Source organism: Rhinatrema bivittatum, chromosome 14 (genome assembly GCF_901001135.1).
Source record: "Rhinatrema bivittatum chromosome 14, aRhiBiv1.1, whole genome shotgun sequence".
Lineage (NCBI taxonomy): Eukaryota > Metazoa > Chordata > Amphibia > Gymnophiona > Rhinatrematidae > Rhinatrema > Rhinatrema bivittatum.
This window is the reverse complement of record NC_042628.1, coordinates 9,982,850-10,008,801: the sequence shown is the minus strand read 5'-3', so window position 1 is coordinate 10,008,801 and position 25,952 is coordinate 9,982,850. Positions and strand designations below refer to the sequence as shown.

Here is a 25,952-nt window from a genome sequence, read left to right as displayed (position 1 = left end):
AAAGACCTTGCTGTTGGTACTAGTGACCTTGTTAATTCCATAGTAAATGTTACTATGTCTTGAATGCTGTATAACCTGGGAAATGATGGCTGGGAAAGCTTCTCTGAAAGATGGGAATTTAATATTTCTTTGTCTGCTGTATTTCATTGTAATTCTTTACCTTGCTAATGACATGCAAATGTAATTTATGCAGCCAATGCAGGAGCTTTTACAGCGACGACAGGTTCATTTATTCCAAGAAGACGTTGTGGCAAATAATTGGAATGAATAGTGTATTCCATCCAGCCTGAAAGAAAACATGAGTGTTTGTAGATTCCCCAGCAGAACCTGGGTGAAATCTTGCAGCAAAGAACGGATTTGACTGGCAGAATCATTCTTCAACACCTGCTGAAAGCTGGATGAAGCGATTATAACAAAAATATTGCAGAATTTCATTAAGTCCTTCAACCAGAGGCATTCATGGGTGTGGTTTCATCATGGACTGCCAAACAGATGGGTTGTGAAATACATAGCCCATCTGTCTTTATCATGCTCATTTCCCTTTTTATTAAAATGTTAATGAATATAGTTTTTATTTATTATGCGGTGACATGTGCAGCATTGTTTTCCAGCAGACATCCCAAATCTACATAGGCAAATTGCAATAACTTGAAAGTTTCTTCTTCCTAACTAAGTCTTCTCTAACACGTTGGATGGAAAAAGTTTAGAGAAAGTGTTCTGCTTTTCCAATGTTCATCTACACTTTGTCTCTACCAGATTCTCCATGGAAGATACATCTGTCCAATGTTGACTCAAAGGCAACAAGTGCGATGCTGAGTGGACTGACCCCAGCTCGGACCTACCAATTCAGAGTATCTGCTGTTAACCAGGTTGGCAAGGGCCAGTACAGCACAGAGACCAGCAGGTAATGGAAAACAAAACTTTCAAGTTTTCAAATTCTAAGAACAGAAGAATTGCCATTATGGATTAGACTGAAGGAAGTGTCGGAGAAATAGTGCATCTGTAGATCAGTCCGTCTTGTGCCTCACCCTCCCACTTCTGAGCAGCAATGGTTTAGGGTTGCCCTTAAAATTTAGTATAGCTGTGTTTAAAAAAAGGATTGGATAAGTTCTTGGAGGAGAAGTCCATTACCTGCTATTAAGTTCACCTAGAGAATAGCCACTGCCATTAGCAATGGTAACATGGAATAGACTTAGTTTTTTTTTTGGGTACTTGCCAGGTTCTTTTGGCCTGGATTTGCCACTGTTGGAAGCAGGATGCTGGGCATGATGGACCCTTGGTCTGACCCAGTAAGGCATTTTCTTATGTTCTTATGTTTTCTTTTTTAAAGGGTATGAGTGTGAATTGGAATGTGCTGTCATTTTAAGGTGACCTAAAAGCGTTCATGATATTAGTTATATCGCTCTGTGTTGTTTCCCATCAGTAACAATCCAAAAAAAAAAAAAAGAAAATGTCATTTTCTCTTATGTCATTTTAGGATGCACTAAAGTATTTCAGCATGTGCTATTGGTAAATCACACACATTGTAAAAAGAATACACTCATAAAAGCAGCATGCACTAAATTGAAATGAACAAACAAAATGATCTACGTAGGAAAATGAAATGAAAGAAATGGCATAAGTCATAAAAACACAATTTGTTTGCATATGTGCCTCTAGTGTGAAGTCTGGGTCTTTACTGCACCATCAAAATGTTCCATTTGCACACTCACTAAAAAGAGTCTTTAAAAAGATGGTGACAGGGGGTCACGTGATGCGGTGAGCCTGGTAAGACGCACTTGCCGGAGCTCCGGGTGCTAGCCCTCCAAAACCTTCCATTATAAACTGCACGGCAGTGTAATCTCCTGGATAAGAGCAGAATCCTGTGTTTCCCCGCTTCGCGCACTCCACGGTAGTCCTTTTGGGCGACGGACATGTCTGTGAAGCCGCAACGAAAAGAAAAGGAAAAGAGCAAGGTTGGCGCCCTGGAAACTAAAATGGCGGAAAGTCGGAGGCTATCGGAGGGCGTGGGGCTGGATGAAACGGCGGTGGCGCGCCTGACGGCGGCGGTCGTAGAAGCCCTGGAGACTAAGTTCGAAGGTATCACAGAAAACTTTAAAGTGGTGAAAGACTCTTTGGGCGATATCGGCAAAAGAATAGACATAGCAGAGGGGAGGATTGCGGCCACCGAGGAAGATCAGCAGGCTCTGACAGCGCGAGTGGTAACCCTCGAGACTGCGATTCAGCAGGCAAATAGTAAACTTGAAGACCTAGAGAACAGAGCACGCCGTAATAATATTAAGTTCCTGGGTTTTCCAGAAACGATACCGGAGGGATCTCTCCAGCAAATCTTGGAAGAGTGGCTCCCTGGGGCCCTTCAGATTGAATCCTTGGCTGGTAAAATGGCGATCGAGAGAGCGCATCGCTTAGGCCCCAGGAGGGACGAGGAACGCCGTCCTAGGCTGGTTATAGCTAAATTTTTGAATTGGTCGCAGAAATCTGCCATCTTAACCGCGTCTAGGAAGATCAGAGATCTTAAATATCAGGACCATAAAATCGTTCTGTTCCAGGACTTCTCCGTGGCGGTGGCGGCCAAGCGTAGACTGTTCTCGCCCATGTGTACGGATCTGTACAATAAAAATATTAGATTTGCTTTGCAATATCCGGCCGTGCTAAAAATTTGGAGAGAGGGGAGAGTGCATTCATTTGATTCCCCCGACAAGGCCACAGAGTGGATGACCAATACTTCGGGACTTAAATGATTTCTTCGGGGACCTGCTACCTACTGCTATTACTATACTTTAGGACTTGACAGAAATGGAGAGGCACCTGATGGTGAAACAGGGCGACCTGTATTGGTCCTCAATGAGGTTTTCAGTTTGGTTGATGTCTAATGTTTGAATACAGTTTTTGATCTCTTATAGCTGTAGAGATGATGGGGGAAATGAGTGTAGGGGAGGGCTAGCACCCCAACGCACATATTACGAACCCTTGCTCGAATTTAATCGGGTAACCTTAATATTTTTTTTTTTTCTTTCTCCAGAGCCCTAAAGGGGCTTTAGAAGGGAGGGTAAGTTTTGGAGGGGGGGAGGGGCGGAAGGGTGTGGGACATGGGGAATGAACAGCAAGAATGGGCGCAGGCAGCGTGTCTGAGACTTCTTGGTGGGGAGGCGGTACAAGAGGAGGGGTTGCGGCTGCTGGTGCAGGCTGGGAGATCAGTTAGCCGTAGTAGACTAAGAAGAGTGTGTCTTTTTTCAACCTCTCTTCAAACTGGATGACTAAGTTGAGGTATGTTTCGTGGAATGTGGGAGGAATTAATACTCCTATCAAAAGGCAGAAAGTCCTCAGTGCTCTGCAAAGACAAAAGGCGGGGATTGCGGGTTTGCAGGAGACCCACCTGTCTGCTGAGGAGAGTAAAAAACTCAGGAAACAGTGGGTGGGGCAATGCTTCTATGCAGCTGCAGCAGGCAGAAAGGCGGGTGTGGCTACATTATTTCATAAGAATGTTAAATTTGAAGTACTACAGCAACTAGGGGATGATGAAGGCAGGTATCTCATATTAGCCGGTAAATTACATGGTCTAGAAGTAACGATATGTAATTGCTATGCCCCTAACTCTTATAATCATGGTTATTTTCAAAATTTAATTCAAAAAATATTACCGGTGCAGCGGGGACCTCTTATCATGCTGGGGGACTTTAATTGTGTACATGATACTGCGCTGGATAAATCTGGGTCGGGGGCCTCGCAGGTGAATCCCATAAAGAAGGGCATTGGGTATTTGTGTAACGAACTTGGGCTTTTGGATATTTGGCGTACTCTAAACCCCACAGCTAGGGACTATACTCACGTCTCCCGAGCACATTCTACCCTATCCAGGATTGATTATATCCTGATAGCAGCATCTCTGCTGGGTGGCATAGAGAGCGCTGACATAGGACACATTGCTATATCGGATCATGCGCAGATCTGGATGGATGTTAATATTGGACCCAAAGAAGCCGCACCTAGACTATGGAGATTCCCTAATCATTTAATGAAAGATAAGAAATTTCAGGAGTTCTTACAGTTGAAATGGAAAGAGTTCGAGAGTGATAATGCAGCACACAAAGGGGATCCCTGGCTTTATTGGGAGACTAGTAAGGCGGTTATGAGGGGGCATATCACCGCTTATGTGATCGCTAAAAATAAGGCTTTGAACGCTAGTATCCTCCAACTGGAGGGACAACTAAAACTGGCAAAATCTCGGTTGGCTCAGCAGGCAAGTAAGGAGACACAAACAGAATATACCATGACCCTGCAATTGCTTAACTCTTTGCTCCATGAAAGAGCGCAACGGATACTGCGCAGGAGGGCCCACAACCTCTATCGGTTCGGGAATAAACCTGGGCGTTTGATGGCCAATATGGTTAAGCTAGCTCGGGGGAGAACAGTAATTGACAAATTAAGGGACGCCCAAGGGAACATACTGCAATCTGGGACAGCCATTTGTGCAGCCTTTCGTTCTTTCTATGAACGACTATATAAAGAGGATAGAGTGGGCGGTAAGGCTCAAGAGGACGCATTCTTTGCGGGGCTGGAGATTCCCAAGATTTCTGAGTCACAATTAAACGCATTAAACAAACCTTTTCAGTTACAAGAACTGATTGGGGCGATTAAAGGGAGCAAATTAAATAAGGCGCCAGGTCCAGATGGATTGAGTGCAGAATATTTTAAATGCCTACTTTATCAGGCCACGGGAGATCTACTAAATTTCTACAATGAAGCGCAGAGTCGAGGGAAATTCCCGGAGGGAGTCACCAGAGCCTATATCACCGTATTGGAAAAGCCGGGCAAGGATCTAGCATCCCCAGCCTCATACCGCCCCATTTCCTTGTTGAATTTTGAGGCAAAGTTATATGCTAAAATCTTAGCGGATAGAATAAGTCATGTTTTCCCTACGATTATCACATCCACGCAAGTTGGATTTGTCAAAGGTAGAGCTATCAGTACTAATCTCACCAAATTAATTATTGCACTGGAAGAGAGCAGGAAAGCGGGGACAGACGCCCTGGTAGTCGGATTTGATTCCGAAAAAGCTTTCGACCGGGTATCGTGGGATTACCTGTTCTCCGTTTTACAACGCTACGGGTTTCAGGGGGATATTGTGCGTAATATATCCTTACTCTATCACAACCCACACTCAGCAATCTTAGCTAATGGGTGGATTTCTGAGGACTTTACTCTGCATAGGGGGACCCGACAGGGGTGTCCACTCTCTCCGTTGCTGTACATCTTATCCATTGATCCCTTGTTGCGCAAAATAGAATCCGACCCTGTGGTGTTGGGTTTTCAATGGGGAGGACAGGTGTTTAAGGTTTCTGCATTTGCAGACGATGTACTGGTATACTTGTTATCCCCCCAGAGGTCCCTGGCAAGGGTACTACAGCATCAGGTCGATTTTGGCACTTTTGCGGGATTAAAAATTAATGTGGACAAGTCGGAGGCGATGGTGGTGGGTCCCCAAATACAATTGGCCTGGGATGGGCATTTCCCACTTAAATGGGTTACAGGCTCCATGCGCTACTTGGGTCTCCAACTTACTAAGGACCCGGCTAATTTGTATGATGGGAATATACGTCCGTTATTACGAAATATGGAACAAAAGTTGAAATTGTGGGGTGCGTTGCCTTTGTCACTGTCCGGGAAAATATATCTACTAAAAATGATAGAATTGCCCAGATGGCTATATATCCTACAACAAATTCCTTTGTGGCTTACGAAAAAGGATATTGACAAAATTAATCATCTAGTGCGTCAATATCTTTGGGGGAAGCGCACAGCCCGAATAGCCCTAAAAGTCTTGCATCTGACACGACGGAAGGGGGGGTTAGACTGTCCTAATTGGAGGGAATATAATCTGGCTTGCCTCCTTCGCCATATCCAGGACTGGATGGATGAGACGGAAAGATACACCCCGTACACATTCTTGCGAGAATGGTTGAGCCCGCATAACCCTTGCAACCTTATGCAGGTTCCACTGTCTTTGCTGCCGAGTACCTATAGAACCCATCTGATTGTTAAAGCGGTAAGGCAAGCTTGGAGATATCTTTGTTTAAATGTTTTAAAACTAAGTCAATATGTCACGCCGCTATTAACACTTTGGGGCAATCCTCAATTTCCGATGGGCCTCTCTCAATCTGTTTTTCAGCGGTGGAAGAAAAGGGGGTTGACGGCTGTATATCAATGTTTTGATCATCACTCGAGAGTATTGGGGAGCTTTCGAGCCCTACAAGATCAGTATCAGTTGGGTTCGAAAGACTTCTTTGCCTATCTTCAGATGAGACATTATGTACAGGGGCTATTCGGCACGAGTACACTAGCCCTTGAATGGAACTGTTTGTTAGACTTCTTCCACCCCCCTACTTTGAGGAGGGCTTCCTGTGCCGCATTTTCAAAGGCGTTGCGGGAATTCCACTCCTCGGTGGCGATACAGGAGGTTCAAAATAAATGGGTGATGCAGGCGGATCTGTATCTTTCATGTTCAGATATTGTGAAATGCTTAGACTTCTGTCACAAACTAACAGAAAATGTGCTGTTGAGGGAAACAGGTTTTAAGTCATTACACTGTATGTATCTCGCACGAACTCGATTATTTGCAGCCAAGCTCTGTGACACAGATCGGTGTCTTAAATGTCATAGCGAAAGGGGAACTTATCTTCATTGTATGTGGGAATGTACTTATCTGGAAAAATTTTGGAGCTCTATTTTGAGGGAACTAAGTACTTTGTTGTGCATCGAGATACCATTGGATCCTAAGCTCTGTCTTCTACGACTGTATCCCGCTTTATTGAGGGATCTATCGGGACAGGACTCTATGTTTTTGGGTAAAGCGTTACTGGTTGCTTTACAGACAATTATGGCGGCATGGATTAGTGAGGATGGTCCAAAAAGGGCACAATGGCAGGGTCGTCTGATTCAGCTGATGCAACATGAATATATGTCGACCAACTCGGCGTCTCTGGAGGTTCGAAGGGTGTGTGTTTCCATCTGGGAGCGGTTCTGGAATTCCTTACCTCAAACCACAAGAGCCCTTATTACAACTTGTACGACATACTCCTATCAGGAGTCTACACGACTGACAACAGAGGCTTAAGTTAAAGCTGGACTTCTATGCTTCTGCTTATTCTTGCAATAGAGAAGTGGGAGGGAGGGAGGGTTTGGGGCGGGTAGGGAATATTGGTGGCTTGTATAAAGATTCCGTTAGAGAGTGATTGTTTATGTTTTATGTTGGTGAAAATGTTAAAAATAAACAATTCAAAAAAAAAAAAGATGGTGACATTGAGTTTTTTCAAACTTGCTGCCCTAGAAAGTCAAACTATTATTGTGGTTTGAACCTTAAACAGAGTACAACCATTTTGTTTTTTAATGTCGAATTTTGATATGGAAAAATATTGAAAGAGAAAATAGAAACTTTGAAGGGGAGTCACATATTCTGTCTAACTCATTCAGGGTTGTAATCCTGAGGCAGCATGATTGAATCAGAAAATATCTTCCTTGCTGCTTGCTTAACTGATTTTGTATTGTCTTTATAATAAAATGACTTCAGGCATATCTTTCAGTATCTGTATTCTATTTCTTTCTAGACATCTGGCCAGAGTAAATATTTTGTATAAATAATCGTAATGGATGTGTTTAAAAATGAAACTGCTTTCTGTTTAATGCTTATTTACCCTTTTGTATCTGTTTAGATTGTTATTACCAGAAGAACCTCCTAGTTCCCCTCCTAAAAACATAGTGGCCAGCGGACGCACCAACCAGTCCATCATGGTTCAGTGGCAGCCACCTTCCGAAGGTGACCACAATGGTGTGCTCCATGGGTACATCCTTAGGTAAGTGCCTGTGCCTTGGGTGAAATGGAGAATGGATTCCTAGGAAGGGAGGACTCACAAAGACTTTTCTACAGCTTATATGTAAAGATAGAAAGAGAGCTGCAAAGCATAGTAGAGAGTGGAGATCATAGTCAATGGCACTCAAGTTAAAAGTGTATTTAGTATGGTCATATTGATGGTTTAATGGCAGTGTGGTGCACTGTTGCATCTGAGCTTTCACTTAGGGGGAAAGGCTCAGGAACTATTTTTCTGGGGACTGCTGAAGCTGACATACTGTTGCAGTTGGTGATTTTTACCTATGTATAGGGGTTAAGGTGAATGTATCTTGCATTACAGAATGCCTTTTGTGTCTTGGAGGATCTCGCTTTACTTCACGGAGGAGAACGTAGAAAGTCCTTCCGGTTCTGCAGCAGGGCTAATGGATCATGGTACTGCGGTACCGTTCCCCAGGCTTCAGTTCATTTCATTACTTCACCCCTCACACACCTCCATGGCTGCACGAGCCACTTCACTATGCAAAGAATAGTCTGCTTGTCTGAGGCATCTTTGCAAACCTGCTTTTTTACAGATTCATATGTTAGCTTGCTTGATTCCGCCAAGGACCTTCCAAGGACAATAAAATGAGTGCAGATTATAATTAGGTACATGCTCTTTGTCTGTAAAGTGCTTTGCCCAAACGTGCTATATAAGTACTGTAATTTATATTATTATTACTCTTTGTTCACTGTTACTGCTACCCATTATAGCATCTTATGGCGCTTATTATAAACCATGTCATTGCTGTATTGTCTTCCCTTCTCCTCAGCCTTCGTACACACCACTTCAGCATCATCCTTTACCTTAGCTTCCATAAAAAGCATTTCTTCATAATACTTGGCTTCTTCTGGCCCATTCCTGCACAAAACATTTTAATCTTGTCTCTTCTCTATCACTCCCACTTACAGCAAACCATTTCATCACCATAGAAACCCTCATTCACCACTCCTGCTTGGAGAAACCACCTGATAAATAGATTTTTTTTTTCCCACCACCTTGCAACTATATTGTCAGCATATGACTCTTCCTGCATCCACTTTCCCCCCCATTCTGTCACATTTCTCCTGCCATTTCATTAGCGGTTAAGGGCAGAAAGGTAGACGTCCTAATCTGGAAGCTTGAGAAATCCAAAAGTGCAGGCTCGGTGAGAAAACGCGGAGAAATGATGACAAATTCTTGCATAAGCGTGCTCCCTTCATGATATATTTCTCTGAGTTTGGGGTAACTATGTAAGGGGGAGAGTCATATATTTTGCATTAATAATTTGCAAGGGTGACAACTTCAGATTCTCCCACGTTTCTTCCTAAACTTGTTGTATATGTGCAGAGCGTGTTCCACCCTTTGTGACTGTAGCTTCGTGCACTGTATGTGCCGTCTCGGTGGAGTTTATGCATAAAGGTTTGGGGGGGGTGGTGAGCAGACGGTATCCCCCATTGGGTTTGTGGTAGACTTCTGGGCGGGTTAATATGGAATTGAGAGGGTAGAAGGGAAAGACGGTGGGGACAGAATCGTAGAGTCAGTATTTGAAAACAGAGGGTGAGGAAGACCTGCTGCATAAAAAGAGAGAGCAAAGGATGATGGAAACTCTCTTTGGATGTAGGCGCTGAAGGGCACAAAGTTACATGGAATCTGTGGGAAGGAAGCATTTTTGGGGTGCAGTTTTGTGGGAGAAGATTGTGAGGTCTTTAAAAGCAGGATATGTCTGAGAGGCGACAGTGTAGGACTGGAGCTGAGAGGAGGGAAAAGGTGATGTGAATAAGCTGTGTCGTCAGAGCTAGGAACACCAGGCTGCTTGGGACAAGGTAGGAGAAGGGCAGTGTAGAAGTGGGAATGGAAAAGAATAGGAAAAAATGAGAGGGGCAGATTGCAAGAGAATATCAGACTCCCTCGTGCACTTTCTTTGCAGCACGTGCGTCAACAGCTTCCTAAAGCATGCCAGATCGACTCTGAAACCTGGCAGAATTAAGCCCAAACATCTCCAAAATAAATTTCACATTTAAATAACTAAGAACTGGAGCATACTCTCAACCAGCAGTGAGTAAATAAAGCTGGAGACCCCATTCCGTCCGTTGAAATCGATTAACATACGCACACGCATATCCTGGTCTGGCCAACCAAGCAGGTCTTGAACCAGTGAAAGTAATGAGGCAACTACACCGCCAGCCAGCGTCAGAGCGCAGTCGCACAAACAGATTTATACACTGACACACACTCTCTAAGACACGTTCTCACAGACACACAAATCAACTCACACACTGAGCAGCAAGAGTGTGTGTGTGTGTCAGAGAGACACCCACACACGTACTCTCTCTCTGACACAGACAAAGTGTATGTATGTGACACAAACACATACACTCTCTAACACGCTACCGTTGTGCTGCTGCTTATGTGCTCACACAGTGCCTGCCCCCACTCCAGCACTACCGCATCACAGTGTAAGGTTCTTGCTTGCTGCCAGCCCTTCCTCATTCTGTGACAATCCCACTCTGAGACTTGCAGCTCAGTCCATTCATCTCAAACAGAAGCCTCCCCAACACTGCACAGGTACTTCCTGCCGGCCCGCTCTCTCTCCATTCCTGTGCCTGCAGCTCGCCTCCACTTCTCCACCACCCTCCCACCACTCCAGTGCATTCCTGTTAACCGCACGCTACACCGTCTGCTGCTTTTATGGTTCCCCAGCCTTAACCCTGCCTACCTACTCCAGGGGAAAGGGGACCAAAGGTGATTCATACTTTTCCCTGGACTTATAAAAAGAGAAACCATAGCCCTGGCCGAGATGAGGGAGAGCCACTAACCTAGCTCCAGATGGGAATCCTGCTTTCTCGTGTGGAACCAGTGCAGCGAGGGCTGGTGCAAGGGTCATTTATTATAGATTTTACATGAAAAGGTACATTCACTACTATGGTACCAACCAGAAAACTCTGCAAAAAAGCCACCAGTAGCCATAGGGTATTACAGTTTATTGCAAAGGGAGCTGGGTGTGGGCTCGGCCTTCAGAACGCTGAATTGCAATATAGTAAACCTCCCATACGAAAACAGCACTAACTGCCGGTACTCAAACTGTAATAAAAGGCAAAATTGCAAATATTACCTCAGAACCTAAAACATCAATACACCTGCTATTAGGAAAACAGATCAACCCAAGCAGTTATGGATCCCTGCACAGAAAGCTCACGCCAACAAACATTGGGGGCCTGATATTAAAAGTGTATTCAGCGCTACTTAGCCGGATAAGTAGGACTTTTGTGGTTAAGTAGCAGCCGCTGAATATGCACTTACTTTTAGCGGCTGCTGCTTAGCCACATAAGTCCCTTATATATCAAAGCCAACAATGCAACCCCATTCATCTATAACTTTAATCTATTTCTTTATTCTAATATCAGATTACCATAAAACTTCCTTTTGTATTAAATCAACTTATTTATACTCACACTACATTTATACCTCACACATCCACACTCATCCTAAAAACCCTTTAAATATTCTATACATTGATAGCAATTCAAGTACAATATTAAATGGAGCACTATAGCTGTCATAATATGATGATTACGATCCTCTTTTTTTCAAGTAAACTTCACAATGAACAAGTTGCAAACCATCTATTTAAATCATAAACAGACTCCAGGTCTAGAGCAATATATGCCTTTCACCAATAAAATAGTTTAAAACAGTAGACACATTAAATGGAGCGCTATAGCTATCACAATATGATGATTACGATCATCTTTTTTTCAAGTAAACTTCACAATGAACAAGTTGCAGACCATCTATTACAGTCATAAACGGACTCCAGATCTAGAGCAATATTTGCCTTTCACCAATAAAATAGTTTAAAACAGTAGACACATTAAATGGAGCGCTATAGCTATCACAATATGATGATTACGATCATCTTTTTTTCAAGTAAACTTCACAATGAACAAGTTGCAGACCATCTATTACAGTCATAAACGGACTCCAGATCTAGAGCAATATATGCCTTTCATCAATAAAATATTTTCAAACAGCATACACATGAAATAATACCCCATAATTTAGCATAACAAATAATTTAAAAATCTCCAGGTCTCTATACCATTAAACAAATGAATAAATACCTGGGATCTTTTGATTTCACAGAGATAGTTGTGGATTTGGATAAAGGGGACCACACAATCTTTATCCTCTCTCTTCTTCAGACACACAGGCACTCTCTTTCTCTCTCTCATACACATGCAGGCTCTCACACACACATGCAGGTTCTCTCTGTTTCTCATACACACATGCAGGCTCTCGCTCTCATACATATCCAAAGGCTCTCATGTACACATGCAGGCGCACACTCATACACATGCGGGTGCTGTCTTATACACAGGCAGGTACTCTCATGTACATAAGCAGACTCTCTCTTTTTCATACACACATGCAGACTCTCTCGTGCTGTCTGTTATGCAAGCTTTCTTTCACACACACACATGCACCCTCTCAGGCGTCCTCCTTTCTTCTGGGCCTTAGCCGTGCCTGCGATGCTCCTTATGTACTGCCGGAGGGGAGGTGGGAGGAGGCGGGCCTGCTACCACCAGATGCATTCTTCTGCCGACCCCGGGCCGAAGGCCTTTCTTCTGGCCGCGCAGGCTGGGCTGTGTCGCAGCCCCACCAAGACCTCACTCAGACAGCGTTGGGATGGACTCCATTGTGGCCCCGCCAATACCTCCCTTGAGCTGCGTCTGGTTGGGCCAATAATCTCCTTCGGGCCATGTTGTGTTGGACTCCATTGTGGCCTGCCAAGACTTCCCTCGGGCCACGATGGTTTGGGTTCCATCACAGCCCCACCAAAGGCCTTGTTCTGCGGCAACCCCTCTCAGCAGGAGCTGAGATGAAGACCACATGACCAATGCGACTGGCCCACTAGGGGATGCCCAATCCTCTAATAGGCCAATCCACCCCAATGATAGAGGAGGAATGGAGTGAGAGAGGAGAATAAGGAGAGAAAGTATCGGAGAAATGAGGAATGTGACATGGGAGCCACAAAAGTAGCTGACATAGACTTGAAAGGGGCTCTAATTTATTTGGTGCCTTATGCAGAAGTAAATTTGTCCATTTAGAAGGTACCTGTATTCCTAGAGATGCCAGAAAATTTGCCATGGTAGAGAGAAGTAGTGGGCTTATATGGAGTTGATATGGTGTTGCCTTCCACTACAGAACGTTAAACTCCATGACACACTGTTAATATCTCCTGAGCTGATTGATTATGTATTTGGCAGAATATGAAATGTACTGCAGTCTGATTGTCAAGGTTTGGCATTGATATGGCTCCCAACTTTCTCAGAGTGGTGGCCACTGTGAATTGAAGCCCTTTACCGAATTGGAGTTACGCCTCTTGAAATCCCAAAGTCATTGGCTGGCTGTCTTTTTCCTTCTAAAATTTCAGATGCAGTGAAAGAAAGTATTTTTCACGGTGATCTACAGCAGCACCCTGATAAGATCACACCTTTTTCTTTTTCTTTTTTTTTTTTTTGCACTAAATCACAGCTTTTACTAGATAAGTCACATTTAAACAGTTATAATTTTTTTCTACAGCATAAAATACCAGTTTTGTTTATCCCTGAGCGTGTAATCTCCCAGGGTTTGGATTATAAATACTGTAGCAGTCAGGCAGGATATGGTCTTATCAGGACTTGGTCTGTTGTTTTCTGTAATAATTTTTGTATTCCTTTTTATTACTGTGCAGTAAAAGTTAGGATCCTGGCTCACCATAACTAAAGCAGTTTTTGTTAGCAGGGGGACCATAATTGATGCTATATAATTGACTAAAATGTTTCTTTCTGCTCCTTTTACAGATACCGTCTGGCAGGCCTCCCTGGTGAATATCAGTATAAAAACATTTCTAGCCCAGAGATTAACTACTGCTTGGTGAGAGACCTCATCATCTGGACACAATACGAAATCCAGGTGGCAGCTTATAATGGAGCTGGTCTTGGATCATTCAGCAGGGCAGTGACCGAGTACACTTTACAAGGAGGTGAGCTCACATCTTTCAGACAGAAACCCAAATTGCTGATCCTTTGTAGCCCAAATGATTTTATACATCAGGTGGAAGAGAAAAGGCAGAGGCCATCAAAGACCTGTGCTTAAAGGTTATATAAATAGCAGAAGAAAGAATTCTTGAAGAAAGCACATTTCAAAACTCCTATAGGATGTATCTGTATAACAGGAGAAAAAAAAATGGGACTTTTTGCTAACACAACACACATGGCATCCAAGCATTTTCATTTTGTGACCTACCCAATGGCTTCAGCAGCAAATAAAAAAGGTCCCACTAGAAAAGCAAATACCATGTTGATCCAGGAAACATAGACCAGTGAGCCTGGCTTTAGTGCTGGGAAAATCATGGAAACTATTCTAAAGATCAAAATCACAGAGCATATAGAAAGACATGGTTTAATGGAACACAGTCAGCATGGGTTGAATAAACATATGGATAAATGTGAACCGGTGGATGTAGTGTATTTGGATTTTCAGAAGGCATTTGACAAAGTCCCTCATGAGAGACTTCTAAGAAAACTAAAAAGTCATGGGATTGGAGGCGATGTCCTTTCATGGATTGCAAACTGGTTAAAAGACAGGAAACAGAGAGTAGGATTAAATTTTCTCGGTGGAAAAGGTTAAACAGTGGAGTGTCTCAGGGATCTGTACTTGGAACTATGCTTTTTAATATATATATAAATAATCTGGAAAGGGGAATGACAAGTGTGATGATCAGATTTTGAGATGACACAAAATTATTCGGAGTAGTTAAATCACAAGTGGATTGTGATACATAACAGGAGGACCTTGCAAGACTGGAAGTTTGGGCTTCCAAATGGCAGATGAAATTTAATGTGGACAAATCAAGGTGATGCATACAGGGAAAAATAACCCTTACTGTAGTTACACGATGTTAGGTTACATATTAGGAGCTACCACCCAGGAAAAAGATCTAGGCGTCATAGTGGATAATCCATTGAAATCGTCGGCTCAGTGTGCTGCAGCAGTCAAAAAAGCAAACAAAATGTTGGGAATTATTAGGAAGGGAATGGTTAATAAAACGGAAAATGTCATAATGCCTTTGTATCGCTCCTTGGTGAGACCATACCTTGAGTACTGTGTTTAATTCTGGTCACCACATCTCAAAAAAGATATAGATACATTGGAGAAGGTACAGACAAGAGCGACTAAAATGATAAAGGGGACGGAACGGCTCCCCAATGAGGAAAGGCTGAAGAGGTTAGGGCTGTTCAGTTTGGAGAAGAGAAGAATGAGGGGGGATATGATGGAGATCTCCCAAATAATGAGAGAAATGAAATGGGTAAATGTGAATTGGTTGTTTACTCTTTCAGATAATACAAGGACTAGGGGGCACACCGTGAAGTTTGCAAGTAGCACATTTAAAATAATCTCGGAAAAAATTATTTTTACTCAACCCCATTTAAGCTCTGGAATTTGCTGTCAGAGTATGTGGTTAAGGCAGGTAGCTTAGCTGGGTTTAAAAAAGGTTTGGACAAGTTCCTGGAGGAAAAGTCTATAAACTGCTTAGTCAAGTTGACTTAGGGAATAGCCACTACTTGTTACTGGCATAAGTAGCATGGGATTCATTTAATGTTTGAGTACTTGCAGGTACTTGTATCCTGAATCAGCCACTTTTGGAAATAGGATGCTGGGCTTGATGGACCCTCGTTCTGACCCAGTGTGGCAACTTCTTATAGTCTTACCAGTTTAAATGTCTTTTTAATCTCCATTTTAATTGTATAAATATTATAAAAATGAAACCAAGACAGTTGTGTAATGCTGCAGCTAGGACTGTACAAACTAGGGATGTGCATTCGTTTCATCCGTTTCCTATACAAGCATGTAATATGAAACGAATGCACATCTAATTGACATATAATGGGAAACGGATGAAACGAATTAAATGAATGAAACTAATGCACATCCCTAGTACAAACCAACTGATGTTGAACTGGAAGCAGATGGATTTCAGCCTGCTTTGAGTTCCAGAAGAATAACCTGCTAGATATTTTCAGTGATTTTTCAAGCAACTGGCCAGTCTCTTTAAAACAGTGTTTTGCAAATCAGTTCGTCAAACACGCAGATTTTATGTAAGTTTGTCTGTTGGTTCACAGACCTCTTTTAAGGAAGTTCACACATCCCTAATCACAAGTCCGGCAATACTGAGAATTTTACTTCAAAATGAAAAAAAATAATCAACCAGAATCAATCTGACTTGCTTTGTTTTAACCTTTTAATTTCTCTAATGGTATTCCACCTTGATACCTACCTGCATGCTTTCTGCACTCTATCTGCAAGTCCTGATCCATAGGGTTTATCATTGAATGGCACCATATTTATGAATTACCCAGAAGCTAAAATAGTTCTGCATTCAGTCTAATAGGCATTGCAGTCAGTTAACGCAAGAATTTTTTTTTTAATTTAGGTTTTAGATTCCTCTCTGAATATTTCATGTCGTTATTTCCTTCCTCTCGTTCCCACAAGTTGGATATTTCCCTCTACTAAATTCCAAATATCTTTCTTTTCTAATTTTAATATTTGTCCCATTCCTTTTCCATAATCTTGCAGTAGGCTAATGGCCTTTGATAGTACGTACTGCTGTTATCATCCTCCATTCATTGGCTGCCTGTTGCCATTTATAAGAGTATTAATCCTTGGTTAGAAAACAGGTGCAATCTGTCCTGCATTCAGATTGGCTGGGAGTGTTTAGCATGCATGGCACTCGTCACAGCCCGGCCAGACTTTGTGCAGTTCTTAACTGCCAAAGAGCAGTCACACAAATCCAAAGCTATTCATTTCCTGTTTATTATATATGATGACTATTTCATAATTGCGGTAAGTCTGTCTCAGTGGGCTTTATATATTCATAATGCAGACAGCCTAGAGTTTCTTGCTTATTACAAGGATTGCCATTTTTACAGGATAGACTCACCCACCCCTGGTTTCAGCCTGTGGCATATATGGGCTTGTTGTCCTGCTTTTCTTGGGGAAATGAGAACTGAAAGTCCATGCATGCAGTGAGTTAAAACAGGACTGCAAAAGCCTGTCCTGAAATCCTGCAGTTTGTTGGCAGCCCCGTTTATTACATTAGGTCTTGAACTTATTCATTAAAAAAAGGCATTTTAAGCCTGTCCTGATATTTTATTTTTATTCCAGTCAGTTAATGGCCAGCATTGCTTGGTCAGAGACCTCTGAATATAAGGTTATGGCCTGCAGTGCCTGGTCAGACCTGCATCAGTTTATGGCCATCTGTGCCTGGTAGGAAGACCTCTCTCACTTGATGGCCAGTAGTACTTAGTCAGAGACCTCTCTATATTAGTTTATAGCCAGCAGGGCCTGGTCAGCGACCTCACTGTATATTCGTTTATAGTCATCATAACTCCTTTGAAAATTCACCTGAATATCTGTACTTCTGTGTCTGCAGTAATGCAGTGAATATAGCAGAATACTATATTCTGCTTGTACAACAGCAGACAATTTAGCCTATGCTACATGTTTGGTTTCTTGCCTGCCACATTCAGCTGAAACAGTTTAAGCGTGGAAGATGCCTAAATAGGGATGCAGCAGCATTCATGTCTAGATTAGTAAGGGCTTCAGGGAAGCTTTCCCTGAGGGATATGGTTAGGGCCTGCTGACCCTTTCAAGTTTTATGTTAACCACAGAAAGAGATGATTATTGAACTACAGTACTACAAACAATATAAAAATACATCAGACTTTCAATAACTGTTTTCATAGAAGAGGTACAGAAAACAGGGCAAGAGAGAAGATGAGACAAGGATATTTTTGAAAATCCTGTCGCCAAATGTACTAAGCATGTTTTCTAGAGTCACAAAATGAGGAAAACCCTTAAGCACTTCAGCCCCTACATATAGAATATATAGAAAATATTTTACTAAAATGAACCGTCCTGGATGGTTAACCTCTGCTCTTTCACGCCTTGCCCGTTAAGGGCTTATCGCATGCGAAAACATCTTTAACGCATGTGATAGCACCATATCATATGGTGCGATGCAAATTTGAAAAAGAGGAGGAGTTAGGGGTGGGCTGGGTTTGCCAGTCTGCAAAGTGCTATCGCACAGACTTAACTACACCTTTTTCAGTAGTGTTGAACTGTGTGATACCTTGCATTCTGGGATGGTAAGGTTTTATTGCATTTTGTGATGTCTCCTGAAAGGCCTGTTTTAGTAGATTTGAAGCTGCCGGAGCTGCAGCCTAGCCATCTGGGGGAGAGAGAGAGAAAAAGAAAGAGAAAACTTAGCCATAATGTCCTCTCCCGAGATAGGTATGTGAATCCCTCTGGGTGGCCCACCTAGTAACTGGAGGTGAGGTTTAGGTAGTCGTGTAGGGGGTTAGGGGCCACCTTCACATTCAACGTGAGACGTACGAACAGAACAGTGGTCTCTTGTGAAGGTTTGATGACCTACGGAGAGAGGAAACTCACCCAAAGATGAGATTTGGGCAATGTTCTCTCCACCTAGCTTGATGTTACCCAGGTAGAGAGTCCATCAAGCTAGGTTGAGAGAACCTAGCTTGCACAAATCTCATCTTTGGGTGAGTTTCCTCACTCCAAAGGTCATCAAATCTTCACAAGAGACCACTGTTCTGTTCATACGTCTCACGTTGAATGTCAAAGTGGCCCCTAACCCCCTACACTAAAACCTAAACCTCACCTCGAGTTACTAGGTGGGCCTCCCATAGGGATATAAATACCTATCTAGGGAGAGGACATTATGGCTAGGTGTTCTCTCTCTCTCTCTCTCTCTCTCTCCCTCTAACAATGGTCCCCCAGTGGTTGAATACAGCAGGTCTGGCACTTATCACAAAGTCTGAAAATGTTATTGCAATTTGCGCTAACTTAGCTCTTCACATAGGTAATTAGCACAAATTGCAATAAACTGTATATTAGCATAAAACACACCCCTTTTACTTTCACATGCAATACTTATCGCATTTTGATAAATCCAGGCCTAAGTCTTAGTGACTGTTAATTTTCAGAAGCCATTTATCCAGGTGAGTTGGCTGCATGAAGATTGCTCACCCTTTTGTCAGGTAAAAAAGTATGCAAGGGATCGACAACACGCGCACTTTAGCTGTGCACAAAGTAGGCAGGTCATGGTCGGGACTAGTTTTTCCTGGGAAAAAAAATACCCATATAGAAAGAAGGTGCAAATCCGTGCACTTGCTTTTTCCTGAGGCGTGTTTTAAAGGGGAAAGTGTGCGCATTCTTTCCCTTTGAGAACCGGTGTAACAGCTAGAAGTCACTTAGTCCCTCTATGAACCTGTAAATTAAACGTTCTTAATGCATCTTTGTTTGATTTCTTCCCTTTTAACTTGCCCGCTAGTCAAGTTAACTCTTCCTGTTATCCATCGGTTATTCCAGTTTTCCCGTTACTATGGCATTCACCAAAAGTTTATTTTGAATTGTCATCATGTATAGCCCTATGTTTCTTTATTTTATAGTATATGTCTATTGTGCCACATGTTTATTGTTTCCATATGTTCATTGTACCACATGTTCATTGTATCCGCCTCACGGCGACAGTTCAGTTCCTATGTAAACCGGCGCGATATGTATCCTATACGTGAACATGGGTATATAAAAGTTAAAAATAAATAAATAAATACATTTTAAAGGTCCCCACAGATTTTGCAACAATGCGGCCAGTGCTGAAAATTGCCCCAAAAACTATCACACACTTCAGCAGGATCATCTGTATCTTTCCAAAATAAACCTGGGGCAAGGTTAGCAGGATTCAGTGATGCTGGAAGTTCTGTGAAAGAAGTGACTGTTCCTGGCAGTCGGTTAGTTCCTGATTCTTAAGCACTAAAATCAACTTCTCTAGATAATGAAAACCTCCAGTGGCATCATCACCCGCAGAACCAGAATCAATCCGGTGTGCGCAAACTGCATAATATCCATAGGGAGGGTAGTTTTAAAAGGCATTTATACAATGCTTTATCCACAGAAGTGCCTTGTTTTATAAAATTGCCTGCCTGATATGTGTGTAAAATTGTGTGCATAAGACTTGTATGCATGCCCTTTCAAATGTATTCATGAGAGAGGTGTTCTGGGGGTTTGGGGGCAATGGGAATCTGGACAGGGTTTTCATTTACACTCATGCCTTTGATTTTGAAAAGTTTGCATGTAAATTTTCACAGCAAAACTACCAGCACTAAATAGCAAGGGGTGGGAGTAGCTTTTGCTGGCATAATTTTCGAAGCGGACTTACATGCATAAGTTTGCTTTGAAAATTGATGAAACTGAGGTGAATTTTAAGTCTGGCGTGGGCCAAAACTGGGAGATAGGCGCACAAGTCGGGACGATGCCGCCTGTGTATACAATTATCTCCCGCTACGCGCACAAATGAAACGTTCAATAAAAGGGGCAGAGCTAGGTCCGAGCGGGCTAGGGGCATTCCTGAATTTCAACTTGAAATTAGCACGGAAATACGTACACGCACAAGCGTGCGCCGGGGTCCCCTGCAATGTAACTTTACGTCTGCTGCGAAGAATGTGCAAATTGTAAAACAAAAATATCTAGACAGGTCAGTGGGATTTTAAGGGTCAAGTAAATCCTCTGGACAATTCAATGGACAATATTGCAGCAATTTTCAAAAGCCCACTTACTCAAGTAAATGATTTCTATATTTAGGCCCTTAGTGAACTAGGCCTTTAGGGAGCAATTTTCCAAACTATGTGGGCCGGTGCAAAGTCTGCTGTTACTTTTACGTTGTTGCTTCTCCTGACATAACCTTGCCCCAGAGATGCAGGTAGAAGTACACGTCAAACACTTGCACATAGAATGGACAATTTTCAAAAAGTCCTTTTCCCCAGGTAAGTAATGATTTTACATGAGTACATGGTTGTTGAAGGTTACCCTCCCTAGCCCACACATATATAACAGATACACAATGCCCATGTAGATTTACTCCTCGTTGATCTTATTCCCTTTTCTATTGCATTGTTGACCTTGTTTGTTGGGTGGTGTTGGAGAATACTGCATATTGGTTGGTGGTGAGGCAATGGTGGCGTTCTATATTTCTTGTCAAGCTGCATTCACAGCAGTGAGCGTAATGTAAGATTTTGACATGTTGGTGATTCTTTGCAAAGCTGATCTCCAGCACAGTGGTTGCTGAAAGAAATGGGATAACAAGGTTTGAAGTAAATCATAACTGTGCTGTGGGAGCCTGGCGGGGATAAGAGCAGCTTCTCACTGTAAATGCTCCCTAGAATCCATCCTCTTTGAGTTGCTAAATAGATAATATACCATGTGAAGCATATTCTCACATAGCCAGAAATGGAATTGAATTAGAAATAGCCCTCATTCCGTCAGGTTGTACCCAACAACTCACAGATCTTTTAATTTCGACAACAAAAACTCCAGTATGATCAGCTTGTCGCTTCTAGTGTTCAGGCAGCATTTGCTTTTTCTCAAGTTGCATTTTGGATAAAAAAAATACCACCAGGCATATTAGCAGCTTTTACATGTATGGAATGTACATGTGTGGAATGATAATAGCTTCTGGTTGCAGGATGAGCATACTTGAAACTAGTCTACTGAATAAATATATAAATTTGACTTGAGGGGGCAATTTTCAGCCAGCTCACTCCCCTCCCCATCACCAAAGGTCAATGAATAAAACTTAAGAAATTTCATACTGGGTGAGACCAAAGGTTCATCAAGCCCAGCATTCCGTCTCCGACAATAGCCGATCCAGATCACAGGTATCCGGCAGGATACCAAAGAATAGAGCCAGTCCTTCCTATTCATAACCGAGGATAAGCAGTGAGTTTACTAAGTCTATATGGCTTATAATGGTTTGAGTATTTCCTCCAGAAACCTGTCTTTCTCACAGGACAAGCAGGATGGTAGTCCTCACATATGGGTGACATCACAGGATGGAGCCCAATCACGGAACACTTTTGTCAAAGTTTCTAGAACTTTGACTGGCCCCTACTGGGCATGCCCAGCATGGCACCAACCCTGCAGCCAGCAGGGGACCCCCTTCAGTCTTCTTTTTTCCGCGCAGCAGTAGCCACGCGGTTAAGGAGCTCCACAGAGATTCCTGACAGGAATTTTCCTCACGGAATTACTACAACTTTTCTTACCCCACAGGGGTCCCTCCTTCAATTTTTTCAAGCCGCAGTACTCCGGTAAGTTTTCTACCAGTTTTCGGTCGATTCCCGTCGAGTTTGGACCTCGCAGCCTACAGGCTGTCGACCGTACCGCGGCTCAAATTTTTCATGGCCATGGCATCGGGGTTCCGTCGGTGCCCGGACTGTAATCGCACCATGTCCATAACAGACCCTCATAAGGTCTGTGTAATGTGTCTTGGATGTGAGCACAATGTCCTGACCTGCACCAAATGTGCCCTAATGACACCAAAAGGTCGCAAGACCAGAATGGAGAAGATGGAACTTCTCTTCCATGCTCAAATCCCGACGCCGTCTATTGCATCAACGTCGTCAGAACCGGCACCATCAACTTCGCACCAGTATCGATCACCGACCGGTAACCGTCCGGCATCAATGACTTCTCGGCCTTCAACCACCTCTACTCCCCCTCAGGACCGAGGGAATCATAGAGAGAAACATCGCCACCGACAGAAGTCTCGGACCATCGAGGGAGCGAAATCATCAACCTCGCCATCGTCCGAGCCGCCGTCAAAGAAACCCCAATCTGTCCTACGTAACCTATTCACAACTTGACGTACCAACACTCTTCCGCCTGCCCGGTGGGGTTCAGATGCCCTCTACCAAATTCTACTCCAGTTGTTGTGCCTGATGCACGTCTTGGGTACATTTGGTGCATACTCGGACATCCTCAGCTCGGTACTCACCCATATGTGAAGACTACCATCCTGCTTGCCCTGTGAGAAAGCAAATATTGCTTACCTGTAACAGGTGTTCTCACAGGACAGCAGGATGTTATTCCTCACGAAACCTGCCCACCGTCAAGCGGTGTTGGGTTCGTTACGTTTCTTATTTTACTTTTCGGCACTTCCTGTAGCTTTTTAAACAAGACTGAAGGGGGACCCCTGCTGGCTGCAGGGTAGGTGCCATGCTGGGCATGCCCAGTAGGGGCCAGTCAAAGTTCTGGAAACTTTGTCAGAAGTGTTCCATGATTGGGCTCCATCCTGTGATGTCAGCCATATGTGAGGACTAACATCCTGCTGTCCTGTGAGAACACCTGTTACAGGTAAGCAACATTTGCTTAACTACTTTCACCACATCCTCGGGAAAAAAAAAAAAAAATCATTCACAGTTTAATCATGCATTGAGTGAAAAAATACTTTCTCCAATTTGTTTTAAATATGCTACTTATTAGGTTCATAGAGTTTCTCCTGGTATTTATTTATTTACATTTATATGCCCCTAATGCCTCTGCTCGCAATATTATCACATACTATGTTTACCCATTCCACCCCACTCATGATTTTATAGACTTCTATCATATCTTCTCTCAGCCTTCTCTTCTCCAGACTGAAGAGACCTAACCTGTTTAGCCTTTCCTCTTAGAGGAGCCATCCCATCTCCTTTATCGTCAGTTAGCTTTGAGTCGGGCAAAGTTGTGGCTACAAATTCACCTAAATTTAGATGGCCAGTTTGACCATCTGGATTTAGGAAGCGTTTTGACAGCTGAACTTAAATACCAAGCACTGAAAATCAGCAGTAAGCAGCTAATTTATCCTACCCCCAACTCTAGTTATACCTCCAGGGCCTTCCATTTTTTTTCAGCAGCTAAACTTAGCTACTTGTGAAACTAGGCAGCTAGCTTTAGCCTTGGTGTGAATGGGGAAGTTCAGTCAACTCATCTCCCCCCCCCCCCCAAAAAATACCCCAAGTGATCATTTCAGAATAAACACATTAAACTCTTCGACTCTGTCTTTTAAAACACCTTCATTAAAATGCAGGTGTTGACTTTTTTTATAGGAAGCAAAGATAAATTGCTCTATTAATCATCATTTCTTTTGTAGCAAGGCTTTTTCTTTCTGGTCACGTTTTTTATCATTTTTCTTCTTGTGGCAGGTACTTTTGCAATATGATGATTTATTCTTATTTCAGAACATTACCATCTAATGAAAGAGGAGCATTTCATATTTAAAAGCAAATGAAGAAAATCTGCAGCTCGCCGTGTTATGAAAACATCGGTACGAGTGCCTCGGTGTTTTCTTACATATCTGGCATCTTCCTTAAACGTGGAGCTGGAGGGATGCAGAGTTCTCCCTCCCTGAAGCAGCCTGGCTGCATGCTAGTAATGATGTAAACTTGGCAAAAGCAGGTTCATGCAGAAATCCAACTAATTCATACAGAAATCTGCAAAAGTCACATCTTCTTTTGCCAACCTAGCTTCCATTAAAATTGGAAAAGTCACACAGTAGTGCATCGTGGTAAAGAGACCAATGTAGTGTTCCCTGGAAAACGCTAAAATAGAGCTTTGCATGCTAAAATACCCTTTTGAGTTTCAGCACGCCGGAACGGTAATTTTCAAACCGGCGTGCAAGCGCACTTTAGCACGTGTATTGGCGTGCACCCAAATATGCAGCCATTTTATAACTTGCATGCATTCCCCCCCCTCCCCCCCCAGTTATCCCAGAGCCTTTCAACCCAACAAAAATGGATATTTTTTTTTTTTTTAACTTACACCTTCTCCATAGCAGAAGTAAAGTTACGCGGCAGTGGACCTGGGTGCGCACCAGGGCATATAAATATTTACGTGCACATCTGTTGGCCATGCCCCAAAATGCCTATGCCCCGCCTATACCATGCCCCTTTTTGAAACTGAGCGAGATATGCACACATCTGGGCGGCTTTGAAAATTCAGTGGGCAGCCGCAAGCCTGATTTGTGTGCGCATCTCCCGATTTTGGCGTGCCAGGCTTTTAAAATTCACCTTAATATCATTTGCAAACTTTTCACCTTCACAAGGAATAAAATTTCCCACATAGTTTTCTACGTGCAAAATTGTATTCAGATCAATAGTTTATGAGCTGTTGCAATGCTAAATCATGCAAAGTAGCTCATTAACTATTACCATATTATTAAACTATGTGTGAAATTGTCTTCACTGACCAGATTTCACAAAAAAAACTATAAACCCAATGAGATGTAGGCTTTTTGGGGGGTTTTTTGACTAAATTTCCAGTAGCAAAATTTCATGTGCAGTTTTTCTGCTGGTCTTAACGGTATATAGGTCCCGAAAGAAATTCTACTTCACTGATAGCACGTGCAATTTATAGGGCAATAATACACTGGCCTCAAAATCTGCCATGTCAACAGAAAATCTTCCAATGCAACAAAATCTGCAGCAAATTTACAGTGAATCATGGTGGATTTTGCTGTAACTACACCATTACTTTTTGTTTAAGTCAGCATATATCACCCATAGACTGCAGGGAATTTTGTGGATATCCAGAAAAGCAAATCGGAGAAATATTTAAGAGCTATAATGAGTTTAAGTAGACACAGAGAATAACTTTCAAACAAATGTGCGCAATGTCATAAATGCGCATATATGACTGTGAGCAGATAAATGCAAGCATTTTATAATCCCGTACATTTTATAAATATGCGTTTTGTATAAAATATGCATATCTCTACCCCACTATATATGCACGTATGTGGGCTTATGCGCGAATACATGCCATGCATTGAAACGATGTATATGAATGCACTGAATGTACATACTTTTAAAAATATGCGCATGTATATTTTACATGCAAAAGTAATGTAGAACTTGCATAGGTCGGCCAGTTTTAAGACATGCACGCATAAATGAAGTTAACTAGTTAGCCAATTATTCCGCTAGTTCTCTCAGTCCTTCTGCAGTCATTGATACCTATCTCGTTCTTCAGTCTAAACCGCCCCCAGTTCATCAAAACTTCCCACCCAGTCAGTATCACTTACATCAGATGCTAGCAGGTGTAAAAATATGTAAGTTGGCAAATGTAAACACATAAGTGTCGGTGGCTCCCTCCCCCGAAATGCCCATAGACTGCCCCTTTTTTACACACACATACATGCGCGCAAAAGTG

At 42.7% G+C, this 25,952-nt stretch overlaps 1 protein-coding gene across 2 annotated transcripts in view; it reads left to right on the top strand.

Annotated features, from left to right (window-relative positions):
• The window catches only part of SDK1 (sidekick cell adhesion molecule 1), a 728,283-nt gene that overhangs the window by 535,547 nt on the left and 166,784 nt on the right, over positions 1-25,952 (top strand). For both annotated transcript variants that reach the window (XM_029576917.1, XM_029576918.1), the window contains exons 15-17: positions 757-904; positions 7,710-7,850; positions 13,709-13,890. In XM_029576917.1, the coding sequence (XP_029432777.1) occupies positions 757-904; positions 7,710-7,850; positions 13,709-13,890 (471 nt within the window). The remainder of the gene's footprint in view (positions 1-756; positions 905-7,709; positions 7,851-13,708; positions 13,891-25,952) is intronic.